Here is a 15,985-nt window from a genome sequence, read left to right as displayed (position 1 = left end):
CATGTTCAAATACTTTATTTTCTCCATTGTCTCATGGTTCCCATCAGCGGTTTTGGAAGAGAGACTAACACCCAAGAATTTAGGCTCCAATCGACAAACAACCAGGTTCTTACAGTGCAAGTCTAAGGATCTGACATAATTAATTCCTACCTGAATCCAAGACCTTTGGATCAGGATAAATAGTGTATGTTTACTCCATAATGGGCAAAGATAAACTCTATCAGTACGGATTTTTCAGTAGCTTGGTTTGGAGACCCAAGTACAATGATCAGTTTCTGCACTGGTCAGAAACTTTACCAGGCTAAAAATGGAATGCTAGAAGTATGCTGCTTTATATAACAAGTTATACAACTTGGAGGTTATATTACATTTGAAACTGAATCTGTTATTGTACAACAAGCTAAAGGTCGCTCAACTTAAGAACTTACATAAAAGGGCAGGTCATGTTCAAACATTACATGATTTACAGCCTTTAATCATTTTCCAGTTTTGACTAATACATTATTACCATTGCTCAAGTTCTTGCATCCTTCCTTTTATTTTACTCCACTTTCACCCTCTTTGCCACCCCAAAAGCCAGACTTCTGCTGATGTAATTTTCCTTTTAAATAGAAGGCCAGGAACTGAGCGTGTGGCTTGAGATGATCTATCATGTCAGTTGCAGTAGCATTAACTGACATTCAGGTTGGTTTTGTAAGAGAGACATTTTAAGGCTGTTGAATATTGGGAATCAATTCAAGAAGCCCATGATGCACCAGTGATCTCAGTTCACAAGTCACCAGTTAGGTGACTCTGCACAAGTATTAAAAATAATGAAAAATTCTCTGGGTATGGCAGCTTTAATAAAGCAAGATTGTCTCCTATAGCAGGCTATAGGCGAGTTCCTGGTTTACAGTTTTGATTTGATGACACTCAAATATACTAATCTTGAATTTTGAGAATGCTTCTTTTTTCCAAGTCGTTCATTTCCTTCAGGATTAGAGCAACATTGTACCGCAACTCCTGGAACTTTGCAACTGGTACCTAAAGGTTTAAAAGCACAGTAAATAATGAAATGGACATATTTGCTAGCTGGTTATGCACTGGAAGTAAATAAGATCCAACTTATCTTGTGTTTACAACAATGACGAAAACAGGACTGAGAGATTATATTGAACAGAATGCAGGTTCTTTGCTATCATAAGAGAAGACTGAGGGGTGACTGGATAGCGGTCTTTAAAATTATGAAAGGGTTTGATAAGGTAGGCCTAGAGATGCTAATGCCACCTGTGTGGGAGGCTAAAACTCAGGGACATAAAAACAAGATAGTCACAAATAAATCCAATAGTGAATTCGGGAGGCAGTGGGAGCACATTGGAATGACATCAAAACAGCCTGTTTAGCTTTTAGTTACAGGACTGCTGTAGCAAATGGGACTAGAGTGAGTGCGCCTGCAACAAACTGAAAACTAGTCCTTGCAACTTTAAATGGCTATTACTTGGGTTCAAGGGCTGAGCACAACTAGCCCCAGGAAGATCCTCTTGGCCTGTTGGATTGAAGACTGGCTCTTCAGTTTTCCATCATTCTTTCCAGTGTCAATGGCCAATCACACAATGGGATTCTGAAAAGCATTGACCTCAAAAGGTCAGCATCACTGAAATTAGATGGAGTTAATGAAAGGGTAATCCTGGTTAAATATCACAGTGGTTGGCAGTTAATTAGGCAGAAACCAACGAATGCATTTCAGTTCCCAATGCTATTAATGACAGAGAGGACTTTCAATGGAAATTTGTCACATGCTTGCATTGGGCCGACGTTTGCTACATCAGCAGAGATCCAAAAATGCTAGCTCATGATGACCCACATCAAACAATGTGGTATCAGAATCTGCCGAATCACAGGGGATTGTCTATTTCTTGATGGATTAGTCCTCGGCTGCTTGTGTTCAATCTGAATGACTGTCAATAATGGATCACACTCAGAACATTGGAGGAAAACCTGTCTAATGCATCAACTCAAGCACATCTTCACAGTGCTTGCTATTACAATTTATTACAATAAAACCATTATTAAATGCAAAATGTCCCAAAGAGTTTCAATTTTGACATTGAGCCACATGAGACATTGGGCGGGATAGTTTTTTTTTAAAAAAAAGGTGTGTCTTAAAAGGAGGAGAGAGTGAAGTAGCATGTCTTAGGGAGGGAATTCTAAAGCCTAGCGTCTGGGCAACTGAAGGCAAAGCTATCAATGGTGAGTAATGAATAGTCGGATGCACAAGAGGCCATAATTGGATCCCACAATAAATGGTGAGAAATCCTTGCAGAGCACTGTACCCAAAGCAAACAACTTGATTCACCTTCTAGTTAAAAAGTCACACTTTTCTGAGAACACTGGGTTTATAAGAGAAAACTCTCCGAATGAACTGATTTCCATTTCGTCTTAAACCAATGCTAGGAACTTGGTGATGAAATACAACCGCAGAGCTTTGCAGATTTGTTCAATTCAAGGATTTCTAGCAAGAGCATGGACATTGCGTTTAAAATTAGTTGAATGTACACCAGAGAGGTTGAAATGGTAAATTTAGCAGAACCAAAACCAAATCTGGTCTTCCATCTATGAAAAGGCCACAGAAGACAACTTCATGATTGAAAAAAATATTTTTGGTGTGAACTAATTAATAAACCCTAGTATCTCTATTAACATTAAACAGGAAGGTGAGAACAAATCTGGATGGAAGCAGATTAGAAATCAGTGAATGGCCACTTCAATATACTCAGGGGAGTTTGGGTCCATTTCAATCTTTCTGCCGTTTAAAATCAGAACACTAACTAAAAACATACCCAGGATACAATGGTTAGAAATCATATAATGTCATGCAGAGCTTCATAAACTGTCAATTGTGTTAATGTTTATTCATTTGTTCATGGGATTTGATTGATTTATTACCCATTCCCTAATTGCCCTTGAGGTGGCGGTGTTCTGCCTTCTTGAACCCCTGAAATCCATGCAGTGTAGGTACACCCACAGTGCTGTTAGGAAAAGAATACCAGGATTTTGACCCAGCAACAGTGAAGGAATGGTGATATAGTTTCAAGTCAGAATGGTGCGCGGCTTGGAGAGGAACTTGCAGGTGATGGTGTTCCCATGTGTCCGCCGCCCTTGACCTCCTTAAGTGGCAGAGGCTGTGGGCTTGCAAGATCTTGTTGACGGAGCCTTGATCAGTGGCTGTAATGCATCATTTAGATTGTAAACACTGCAGCTACTACATGCTGGTAGCGGAGAGAGTGAACATTTAAGGTGGTGGATTGGGTGCCGATCAAATGGGCTGTTTTGTTCTACTTTAAGGACTGAAAGTAAAATATTCTTTTGTCACTTTTTAAAAAAAACACTATTAAGTTTCACTTCATGATGGCGATTAACGGACATATTTTGACCTTTTTTGCTGTTAAATTAAAAAGGTCAGAGACAATGCTTAGAAGAGTCATTTTCTGTCAATTTAAAACTTGTCATTTATTCAAGCATGCTTGTGGTTCACGATTACCTGGTCATAACTTTATTTTTTTGAAAAGCTCACTGGGAGACTTTGGTTTGATACTTGCCTTTATGACAATTCATATTCAGAGTGCTTTCAAACTTAAAAAATACAGAATTATTCTAGTTTTGGGAATATACAGCAAAACAAAGTTACAATGCACTGAAAAATAAGTATCTTGCATTTATAAAGCACCTTTAACATAGCATAAAACTTGCCAAGCTGCTTCGCTCAGCCATAGTCAAAAATAATAACACTGAGTGAGCCAATGAAGAATATTTTAGTAGGATGACCAAAAGCTTGCTCAATCTGATGGGCTTTAAAGAAGGATCCTAAAAGAAAGAGGGAGTTAGAGAGGCTGAGGAATTTAAAGAGAGAGAATTCCAGAGCAGAAGGTCCGAGTGGCTGAAGGCTTGGCTGTCAATTGATGAGTGAAGGCAGAGGTGGAATGCACAAAAACTAAGAGTCAGAAGAATGCATCGGGTTTGTGGGTCTGGATTAAGTTACACAGAGATATGGAGAATTGAGGCTATGCATGGATTTAAACACAAGAAAAATAATCTCAAGCTTGAGGCAGCAGGGGACTGGGAGCCAATGTAGGTCAGGAAAGGCTTGCTGGGTGACTGGAGCTGGGTATGAGATGGGGTATGGCAGCAGAGTTTTGGATGAGCTGAATTTCACAGATATAGAATGGTTGTCCTGCCAGAAAGAACTGAAATAGTCAAATGTGGAGTCATCTTCACAAATCTTGTACTCAATGCTCTATTAAGTTTATCGGAGAAAGTTACAATCCAGATTTAATGCTGAGTAAATGTCACAAATGTTACAAGATTAAATAGTTCTGTTTGCAGTTTGTAGCCTTTAATAGAAGTCGGTACAGGAACGGGCACCAGACCAAATGGTTATATAACGTTTGCAATTGGCAGCAATTCATACTTATATAAGTTTGATGCATCTCAGATTCTAATTACCATTCATTTTCAGCACTGGCCCCTCCCACATTTACTGATTAACTCAAGTTACAAGCTGAACTTCCAAAAGCCTAATACTAGCAGAAAACTAAGACCAGAGATTATATCTTGACAATTTTATTCAGGGAGCAAAATTTTTTTCAGTTCTTTTAAACCTGGAGAAACAAAACTAAAACCCGTAGGCTTTGGTTGTTCAGCCTGCAGGGTCCTTATGTCTCATTGCTGTGTGCAACATTTCTATATCTGGCTGTACTCAGGCCAGGCTCGCCTTCTTGAATTTGGCAGGACTGGCAGTTTGGAAAAGTCTGTTTTCAGCACTCTGATCTCACAGGGAATATGTTCTAAACCCATCAATCATGGAGCAAAACAGAGAACAAGTCTTTACAGACCACATGGAACTGCATTGGTTCAAGATGGCGGCTCACCACCATCTTCTTGAGGGCAATTAGGGAAGAGCAACAAATTCTGGAAAATGCCAGCAACAGCCCACGTCCCATGAATGAATTTTTAAAAAATAATTAAAATTTAGTAGGCATTAAAAAAAACCCCCCTTTTTTATTTTTACTTTTGTTGAAAATGTATTTGTTCTTGTGATCTGGGTGACATTGAGAAAGCGGTACTTATGGCCTTGAGGGCATAAATCAACTACAGACCAGATTGAGGTTCCTGAAGGACATTATTGAATATATTGGGACTTTACAATAATACTGCAGCTTCAAGGGCAATCTTCTGGTGCTAGCCCAGGGATTATCAGATTTACTGAATTCAATTTCACCATTTGCCATGGCGAGATTTAAATTCCTGGAATCGTGGTTGTTAATCCAGTACCAAAACCTGTGCTGTGCATCAATATAGCAGCAAAATATTGCCTCTCATTAAATTAACCGCTACTTTGAAACAGCAAAGAATGATAACGGTATAATATATTAACTGAAGACGGATGAGGGTTTTTAGGAAATACCTAAGCCCTCCCAGGCAGGGATAGAATAAATCCTTAATTTTAATTAGGAACAAGGAGGACTGAGACCTGCTGAGTCTTGAAGTGCCCCATCACAACTTGGAGAAAAAAGATCTGCATTTATATAGTGCCTTTCACCTCATGGTGCCCCAAAGTGCTTTACAGCCAACAAAGTACTTTTTGAAATGTAGTCACTGTCATAATGTAGGGAAGGCAGCAGCCAATTTGCACACAGCAAGCTCCTACAAACAGCAATATGATGTTGATTGAGGGATAAGTATTGGCCAAGACACTTGGAATAACTCCCTGCTTTTCTTCAAAATAGTGCCATTGGATCTACCTGAGGGGGCAGATGGTTCAACATCTCATCTGAAAGATAGCACCTACAATAACGCAGCACTCGCTTAGTACTGCGCTGGAGTGTCAGCCTAAATATTTGTGCTCAAGTCCCAGAGTGGGACTTGAACCAACAACCTCGTGGTTTAGAGGTGAGAGTACTGTCAACTGAGCCACAGCTGACACCTATCAAATGCCTAGAAATCTTCCAGCTCTTATGAATCAATTTCGTGAAGCATGACAGGATAGAACTACAGCATCAACGTTTTATAATAACCAGCTCCAACATTTCTTCCAGGCACCCTGCCAAGGACATGCTGCTAGACAAAGTGCTGCTGAAGTTAGCACCACAATTTGTAGAATGTCACACTTTGTGAAATGCTTCATCTGTGGATTCGTAAGTCTGCAAAAGTAGCAGTGATCCTGCCCAAATTCAGTCACCGAGGAAGTTCATGTCATTGTCTCAAGTCAGCTGACACAACGTATACCAAAAAGTATAGCAAATACTTTTGAACGCTACTATGTACTCACTTCAAAATGATGAACAGTACCGTTTGACAGTTTTAACTGCATCAGGATAGCAGGCTGCAGGGCACGGGTCAAGGAACTGCAAAGAGAAAGTCAGTGTGAGTGCCAGAGTAATGGGGAACAATTAATTTGCTACCTAGTGTATCTAGGCTGAGAGCTATCCACAACCAAAAACCGGGAATTCTTCTCTCCCAAAAGCTGTAGATGCCGGGGCTCAATTGGAGCTTTCAAGATTGATCAGTGTGTGTTGCATTAGGGCATTAAGGGATAAGGAGCAGTAATTAGCCATATACCACAAAAGGCCATAGGCATCTCTCTCCATTAGAGAGAGACAATGGGTTATATATACCTCGAGGGGCACCCCTCCGCAAATATGGGGCAAGGTGAGGAGGCAGGACTGCGTCAGCTACATAAGGAGCAAAGACGAGAAGATTGATGTGACGTACAAATCAGCCATGATCTGACTGAATGACGCAGCAGGGCTCAGTGGGATGAATGACCTTCTCCCAATCCATCAATGACAGGTTAAGTAGCAGCATCGTGAACCAGGCCTTTTCACCAAGCAGATTTTAATACCACATTATAAATTCATAATGACACAAGCGGGCTTAAGTTACGTACCAATTACAAATGGCAGATTTTTTAAAAAAAACCTCAAATAATTTAGAATCATACAGAAACACATTACAGGGTAGTAAGTTCCAATTCCAAACACTATTAAATTAAATTTTACAACAGATTTATCCTGAAGAACCTTTCTGCAGTTCTTCAGTTTTCAAACATTAAAAAATAAATCACGTTGAAAGATATCACTTACAACTGTCATTAAACTAGCAGCCCTTTTGGCTAGTCTTCTTTTGAAAGGAGTAAAGACGTCTTGGTCCAATTGCATAGAACCTTGGTGAGACCGTACCTGGAGTATTGTGTTATACAGTTTTGGTCTCTTTACCCAAGGAAGGATATACTTGTCACAGAGGGCGTGCAACAAAGGTTCACCAGGCTTGATTCCCGGGATGGCAGGATTGTCCTATGAGCTGAGATTCAGGAAACTGGGCCTGTATTCTCTAGAGTTTAGAGGAATGAGAGGGGATCTCATTGAACCATACATAACTCTTTACAGTACTTGACAAGGTAGATGCAAGAAGGAAATTTCCCCCCGGCTGAGGGGTTCTAGAGCCAGTGGACACAGTTCTCAGAATGAGAGGTAGGCCTTTTAGGACTGAGAGGAAGAGGAATTTTTTCCACTCAAGAGGGTGGTGAATCTTTGGAATTCCCTGCCCCAGAGGGCTGTGGAGGCTCAGTAATTGAATATGTTCAAGGCAAAGATCGACAGATTTCTAGATACTAAAGACATCAAGGGATATGGGGTTAGTATGGGAAAATGGTGCAAGGTAAAAGATCAGCCATGATCTAATTGAATGGCGGAGGAGACTCAAGGGGGCCAATGACTTATTCCTGCTCCTATTTCCCATGTTTCTATGAAAACAATTTTTCAAATGCTTTTCACGAATTGGATGACAGAGCAAGTTTACAGCAACTTGCTCGTTGATCAAGGCAGTGGTAAATAAAATGGAACAGTAGTAATGCAGTTTCACGCTAGACATTTCAATAATAGTGACTACATCTTAGGAGAACATCATTGGCTATAAAATGCTTTGAGAAGTCCTGAGGTTGTGAAAGGTGCTACATAAATGCTTGTTCTTTCCTTAACAGTACAGTGAAGCAAGGTTAATTAACCTGATTCAAAAAAAAAATTAGGAAAATTCTATAACCATACCATAAAAAAGCAATGTGCATTTTGCAAATTCACTGAGATTTTACAAGCAGTGAACAATGCAGTATGACATATGAAGTGATGTGAATCTGGTACTTGATTTAAGTCAAGAAGAGGTCATAATACTTGTCCCACAGAAATGTAGTTCCCTCCTCCAGTTCTATAACAACTGCTCTGTTGTAGGTGTTGTCTTTTGAATTAGACATTTTACCCCAGGCACCATCAGATTCTCAGGTGGCTGTAAAGATCTCGATGTACTATTCTGACAAATAGCAGGGGAGTTATCTCCAGTGTCTTGGCTAGTACTTATCCTTCAATCCACATCACAAAAACAGAATATCTGGTCATTATCACATTGCTGGATGTGGGAACTTGCTTTGTAAAAATTGGCTGCCACGTTTCCTACAAGACAACAGTGACTGTCCTTCAAAAGTACTCCATTGATTGTAAAGTGCTTTGGGATGCTCCAATGAAAGGTGATACAGAATTGCAAGTCTTTTTCCTCCTTTAAGGCACTCATTAAAACCCACCTCTTTCACTAGGCATTTGGTCATCTAACTCAGGATCTCCTTTCCTGGCTTTGTGCTGAATTTAGTTTCATTACACTCCTGTGAAGCACCTCAAGATGTCTTACTATGGTAAAAATGTTATATAAATGCAAGTTTTTGTTGAGTATATTATGCTGCTCTTGTGCTCCTGCCAGTATCCACAGGATTCTAGACAGAAAGAACGGGGTGTTAATAGAAGCCCAAGCAGAGGCTACTTGGTCAGGAAATTATGCATGTTGACTGGAGATTGAAATCAAGTGGCAGAAAAAAAATGATTTAAAATGTTACTTTACCTGGAAGAAATAGCCACATCAACCCGCCATCTGAAATCTTGAAGAGTTGGCAATCGAGTCCTGTTTTGCAAGGCTGCAGTTTCCAATACTGACCGTCTTAAATAAAAAACAAATAGTATTGTACTACATAAGATCATACCATAGGAAGCAAGAGCAGGCCATTTGGCCCCTCGAGCCTGCTCTGCCATTCAATGAAACCATGGCTGATCTGATTGCAGCCTTAACTCCACTTTCCTGCCTGCTCCCATAACACACACAACTCTCTTGTAAATCAGGAATCTAATGCTGCCTTGAATATATTTAATGAACCAACCACCACTGCTCTCTGGGGTAAAGAAGAAATTTCTCATCTCGGTCTTAAACAAGAGACCCCTTATTATTAAACTATGGCCTCTGGTTCTCGATTCCCCCATGACAAGAGAGGAAACACATTCTCAGCATTTACCCTTTCAAGCCCCATTTGAAATTTATATGTTTCAACAAGATCACGTTTGATTCTTCTAAAGTCCCATGAGTCTAGGCCCAACATGCTCAACCTTTCCATCCCAGGAATCAGCCTAGTGAAACTTCTCTAAATTGCTTCCAGCGCAAGTCTATTCTTCCTTAAGGAGACCAGAACTGTATGCAGTACTCTAGGCAAGGTCTCACCAGTGTCCTATACAGTTGGAGCAGGAGTTCCCTACTTTTTATATCCCAACCCTCTTGCAAGCATTTATAAATTGTTAAATGATGTTAGGAAAGAGAGATAGCTTAAGTTAGTTATATGAGTATTTGGGTGTGTTAAGAATAAGGTATTTCTTTAAGTTTAATTTATAGTTTTTCTATTTGTGGGTTAAAAGATGAAACCTGGGATACAGCTCTGTCTGTATACCTGCATTTCTAATACCAAACACACACACACACTTGAGTTCAGCTAGAAGCAGCCTAGAAGGGACAGATAACCAGTCCCAAACTAAAGTTCAGTTGAAGCCAGGATTCCAGAGAGGCTGGACAGCAGAGGGACAGATAGCAAGTCCCAAACTAAAGTTGAAACCAGCTGCCAAAAGAAGCTGGACACAGGAGAAGGAGCTGCAGGAGCAGGTTCCAGAAACTAAAGAAGAAAGTCCCCAAATCAAAGGGAGTGGAGCAGGAAAGGTCTCAAGAGGACAGTCTGGTCAAGGACAAAGACGGGAATCTGGAAAAGGTCCTGTTCTGTGTAAGTGAAAGTAAGCAGCAGAGAGGAAGGCCCCAAGCTTCAAGCTTAAAGACAAGAAAGCTGCAGATTTAAAGCAATACAGGCATGTGAGAAGCCAGGAGGTCCATGGAGACAGCTGAAAGTCTTGTGACTCTTTACTATGGGCATGTGAAGCAGTGGTGTTTTGTTGACATAGCTGGGCATTTGAGAGAGTGCATGAAAGAAAGTTTGAATGCACGTCACAATCCAGGGGAGAGGAACATCGAAGGAGAGTTCAAGACTCTGGAGGGGGACCCTTGTGGAAAGCCTCTGAGAGAAAGTGTTTTGGGAAAAGATTCCAAAGCGAGTTCTTTGAGAATGGAGGTTGGAAACCCTTATGTGAAAGACGAGGTTCAGTGAGACCAGTTGGCTCACAGTATGACAAGCGTCTGGGGGGAGTTGATGAGGGATCCATAGCATCTGTTTGGGGTGGCATCTGTCACTTGGTTTCAGAGTGTGGTGTGACTGACCACAGGTCACCTATTGGTTTAGATGGACTGTGTATTTACGGTGAACAACAGAGTATAAGATAGCTTTTGTAACTTGTGTTATCCTTACAAATTTGTATATATCTATAAAAGGTATAGTTGTGGCTGAAGGAGTTTTGTAATATCGTTAATATTTTCTTGTTTAATAAATGTTTTATTCTTTTGTTAAAAGTTCATCAGCTGACTCCTGTGACTCTGTTCAGTAGCCGCTTTCCACGTGTCTATACAAAAAATAAAAATTGGGATCTATCAAGCTGGGTTCCACCCTGGTATCAGGCTTGTCCAGTGGTAACATCAGCTGGGATCATATCAATTACAATGTTCAGATAGAGCACTTTCTGAAATCACCAAGTTACATTACCATTTAATGAATATGAGCTGCACTATGACAGTTCAGAAAATTCTGTAAGGAGTCAGAAATTTCACAAACTAGTTTTAACTTCTAGAAAGTTTCTGTCCAACTTTCTTTCGTGCGCCAACCAAATGAGGATTGGGAGAATTATATAGAGATTGTAACACTAAAACAGGCTCTCTCTGTATTATCTTTATCTTCCACATTAGCATTAGTCCCATTACCATGTCCCTTTACTCCCCATTCCTTCAATCACCTTTTCTTAAATGTTAACTTGGCTTCAATCATTAACTCCAGTAGTGATTGCACAGCCTGTGCAAGAGTTTCTACCGTCAGTCTTGAAGTTCTGGCATATAATCTTAGGTTAACTTTCTTTTAGATCCCTCAATCACTGGAAAATGTCTCTTCAGCCCCTCAGGATTTTAAATACCCCTAGCAAATCACCACCCCTCTCCATTCCAATAAAAGCAGCCTCAATTTTTTTAAATTTTAAAACTGGCCTTCCTTCATACAGTGAAACCTGTATAGACACTCTAAAATGAAAAACTTACTGAGATACTAATAACTTTCATGATAAAACATGAAAGAGGCACTCTGAAGTCTCAAATTACCAACTACAGAAAGCCATCAATGCACCAAGTCCTTTTACAACATTAGTGTGAGGTGGTACTGGCTTTTGTGGAATGGTGCTCTTCACCCAGTACCCATAACAGCAGAGAAATCGCGATCTCTGAGCCTTAACACTTGCTTTGTCCCAGGGGTAGAGTGGTTTCTCTGATGCAGAGGATGCTGGATAAAGCACTGCCCATTCTACTGAGATTTTTTACAGTTACATACACAGGCCATTTTGAAAACAAAAAGCGCTTATGAATAAAGTAACAGTGGGTGCCAGACCCTTGGGTAGCCATAACTTATACATTTCATTGTACTTGTGGTTCATGTATACCAGAGAGCATCCCAGAACCTGTAGTGGACCCTCTTGATTGCCTCATCATCCTATCTAGTCCGGAGATTGTTCAACAGTGGCAAGTATCACAGCTGAGCCAGTTAATACCCTCACCCAGTATCACATGAATCCCAGCAGGGGGTAACAGTCTGTTATCAATATCTAGCATTTTCAACTTCACTAGTCCAAATCCAATGCCTCCAGCACCATCCTGGACAGGATTAAATAACTTAGCATTGATTGGTAAACTGATTTATTAAATCATTTGTATTCACCCACTGAGTAAGCTACATGCAGTCATAATTCCCAACTAATCTTTCATGCATTCATATATACACCTAGTATAGAAATGCTTAATTGGGAAACAGCCATATTTGCAATCAAACACAATTTATTTCTAAAGTTAGCCCATGCTCCCTGGTTTAACATATTGGCATCAGTAGTGAGAATGGAGGTGGTGTACAATTAGACTGTAACTGTGAAACTTTGCTTTTCAAAGAAGATTCTCTTAGGGAAAAGATGGTAGCACAGTGGGTAGCACAGGACTAGTAATCCAGAGATCCAGGCTAATGCTCTGGGAGGTGGGTTCAAATCCGACCTTGGCAGGTGGAATTTAAATTCAATTAATAAAGCCTGGAATATAAAGCTAGTTTCACTAAATGATAACTAAACTATCGATTATTGTAAAAACCCATCTGGTTCTTCAGCAATCTGGTTGACTCTTAACTGCCCTCTGAAATGACCTAGTAAGCCACTCAGTTCAAGGGCAACTAGGGATGGGCAATAAATGCTGGCCTTGCCCACATCCGACGGGAATAATAAAGAAAGGTTCACAGTCAAGCTGAAAGTGGGCAGGTACAGTGGGTTGCCAGAATACGAGATCAATCCCCCAGCAATCTCAGCAATCGTACAGTGGGGAAGTGGCAACCAGAAGTCACGCAGCTCTCCAAAAAAAAAGGGGGAAGGAGTAAAGTGTGGCTTGAGGGAAACAAAAGAGCCAGGAGCATTTCCAATGAATCGCTTTTGGTCCACCTTAGTCTGGGAATAGTTAGTCTGAGCAGTCCCATCAATTGGATGTGCATCAGGTGAGGAAAAAAAGTGCATCTTTTTAAGAAGGGAGAGACATAGCTTGAAAGATTCAACTCACTTCAAAGCTTAGGACCGAGAGGACAGAAGGTAAAGCTGCCCATAGTGGGGGGAGGTGGAGTAAGCGGGAGATACACAAGAGGTCAGGGGCATTGGAGGCATGCAGGGCCCAAAGAAGTTTCGGAATTAAGGAGGAGCTTAGGAGGGCCATAGAGAGATTTGAACACAGGGGTGAGAATTTTTCTTTTTAATCAAGGCGTCAACGGACTGGGAGCACAGAGGTAATGGGTAAACGGGACTTGGTGTGAGTCAGGGTGCGGGCGGCAGAGTTTTGGATGAGCTCAAGTTTACGGAAAATGGGAGATGGAAGGCTGATCAGCAGAGCACTGGACTTGTCAAGACCAGAGGTCACTAAAGCATGGATGTGGGTTTCAGTAACAGATGAGCTGAGAGAGAAAAACAGACCACGGGTAATAACAGAGGCGAGTCGCTAGACTTTGTAACGGGAAACTGTTATGGCACAGCCGGTGGTAAATGCTGAGCTGCTCAAATCCCAGAGGAAAACTTGGAACAACTGCCACAACTGTTTTGCGATTTGTATAAATTTCAAGATGCGTGCCTTGAACTCAGTAGTACTAAGACCGAGTCTTATGGGTTTCTTACAAAACTAAATTAAACCTTTATTAAAATAAATGATTTTAAGTACACACAATGATCTACAAATTACTATTATGATAACTTCTAGTTAATCTAACTCCCACTTACACTTTTGTTAAGGCAACAGTAAGACAGTTTTTAAAAGATCCAGGCAAAGAAACACGATACCCAGAACAATCCAATTCAGAATTTTCTTAACTTCAGTTCTTTGTAGTCAGCAGCAGCAGGAGGCTTACAGGCTTTTTACACTTGTTTTTCATCTTAGAAATGCCTCCCTTACACACAGCCTTCTCTCCTTTATACATATTTTCCCCTTTGAATGCAAATTCCCATTGTTTCACTATGTCTTTGGACTTAACCTCTGTAATAATAAAAATCTCATAGTACCAATTTTACTAGTAATCATTGGGAAAAATAAACACATTTGTTTCTTAACTTCTCCTGACTAGGTGAAACATTTCACCCCTCCTTTGAATTCAAGCTAGTCTGGTTTATTTAAAATGCAAACGTTCCCTTTACCTCTTAAATTCTAAAACTTCCCCCATGTTTACCTACTTAACATTTCAAACCTTGTTTATCTTCTGATACATCAAAGCCTTCAGACCAGCTGCCTTTAATTCAATTAGGGCAGACAGACACACACCACTATTACTCTACTTTACAATAAATTCCAATAGCATTACGAAAATTATTATACCTTCCCGACAGGAACAATATGAGATCAGAAACTCAGTTCAGGGTTAAAAAAGGGATGTAGAGATGATTTTCATCCCAGCAGTCTGGACTAGATTTGAACAAGAGTGTATGACCGTACGTCTCCCAGCTTACTTTTATTTTCAATTTAACATTCACAAACACAAAGGTGACTTTACTCAGTTTTGGATCAAATATTCATTGGCACCAAGCATTGCATGACACACCATAAATCGATACATGTTAAATTATGCCCCTTTACTGTGTTTCCATCACTGAATATAAAGATGACATTCAAGCTTGCAGTGACTTCCAACAAAACATTTCAAACCATATAGTCTGGGTTTAAGGCACTTTTCTGTCAGCTGATTAACCATAGTTTACTTAATGTCTGACTAGTTTAAAGCACTGGAATCCCTGCTGTAACTTGGTTCTTCACAAGACAATAAAATAAAGAAAAATAAACATAGGCTTGAAGTAACAGAAATAATTTAGAATAGGGTTTTCTGAGATATCAGTTACTGTGGTCTGTATCAGTGACATCCTATGATGACATTCTATGAGAAATTAAAAATAATAACTAACCTGTTGCCGAACACAACACTTGCAAAGTCAGAAATAAATTCCTCTGGAATCCTGAAATACAGAAATGTTAGAAAACAGGTAAGTACTGGACATAGCAGACAGGTTCAAAATGTTTACTGTAAAATACAGTCTGTAAGTTATGGGAAAGGGATCTTACTGATTTTTATATTCACTTAAGTTACTCCCCAACAGAGAGAGAGTGTAAATTACATGCAAGGAAATAATTCTTTACAAAAGTAAAATGCTATGGATTCTGGAAACCTGAAATCAAAACAGGAAATGTTGGAAATGGTCAGCAGATCAGGAAAAGGAGTTAAAAGCAAAAAACTGCGGATGCTGGAAATCCAGAACAAAAACAAAAATACCTGGAAAAACTCAGCAGGTCTGGCAGCATCTGCGGAGAGGAGCACAGTTAACGTTTCGAGTCCGCGTGACCCTTCAACAGAACTAAGTAAAAATAGAAGAGAGGTGAAATATAAGCTGTTTTAAGTGGGGGTGGGGGGCTGGTGGGACAAGTAGAGCTGGATAAAGGGCCAGTGAAAAAGGAGCTAACGTTTCAGGCCACTGACCTTTTTAGTAGAATTGTCAAAGGTTAAAGAGATGTAATAGAATGCAAGCAAATTGAGAGGCAGGGAAAAGGGTAGGTAGGAAAAAAGGGAGGTTAGTGATGGGATGGAGGGTAGGAGCAACAAGCACTTCACTGTGATCAGGAATCCAGCAAATAAAGGATGGTGGAAGCAAATTCAATAGTAACTTTCAAAAGGGAACTGGATAAATACTTAAATGGGGAAAAACTGCGATTTCCAGGGAAAGAGCAATGATTTACACATGATTCCAGTGGTTGACTCTTAACCCACTCTCTGAAGTGGCCTAGTAAGCCACTCCATTATATCAAACTGCTACAAACAGAAACATTGGTACAACGAGGCAACATTCTCAGGACAAGGAACGGCCAATAAATTCTAGCCGAGCCACTGGCTCTTACATTAAGAGAATTGATTAAAGAAAATGCAAATCTTCAAAATATTCTTGTTCCATCTGGGGAA

General features: G+C 40.2%; 1 protein-coding gene across 6 annotated transcripts in view; it reads right to left on the bottom strand.

Moving 5' to 3' along the window:
* commd5 (COMM domain containing 5) overlaps window positions 1-15,985 on the bottom strand; it is a 34,260-nt gene continuing 18,275 nt past the window's right edge. For all 6 annotated transcript variants that reach the window (XM_078536220.1, XM_078536223.1, XM_078536221.1 and 3 more), the window contains exons 5-8: window positions 14,940-14,990; window positions 8,920-9,015; window positions 6,308-6,383; window positions 1-1,023 (exon numbers count right to left, since the gene is read on the bottom strand). In XM_078536220.1, coding sequence (XP_078392346.1) covers window positions 922-1,023; window positions 6,308-6,383; window positions 8,920-9,015; window positions 14,940-14,990 — 325 coding nt within the window. In that variant the 3' untranslated portion in view covers window positions 1-921. The remainder of the gene's footprint in view (window positions 1,024-6,307; window positions 6,384-8,919; window positions 9,016-14,939; window positions 14,991-15,985) is intronic.

The sequence above is a fragment of the Cetorhinus maximus genome, unplaced genomic scaffold (genome assembly GCF_964194155.1).
Source record: "Cetorhinus maximus unplaced genomic scaffold, sCetMax3.hap1.1 HAP1_SCAFFOLD_1002, whole genome shotgun sequence".
NCBI lineage: Eukaryota > Metazoa > Chordata > Chondrichthyes > Lamniformes > Cetorhinidae > Cetorhinus > Cetorhinus maximus.
Note: the sequence above shows the minus strand (reverse complement) of the source record. Positions and strands in the feature narration are given on the sequence as shown.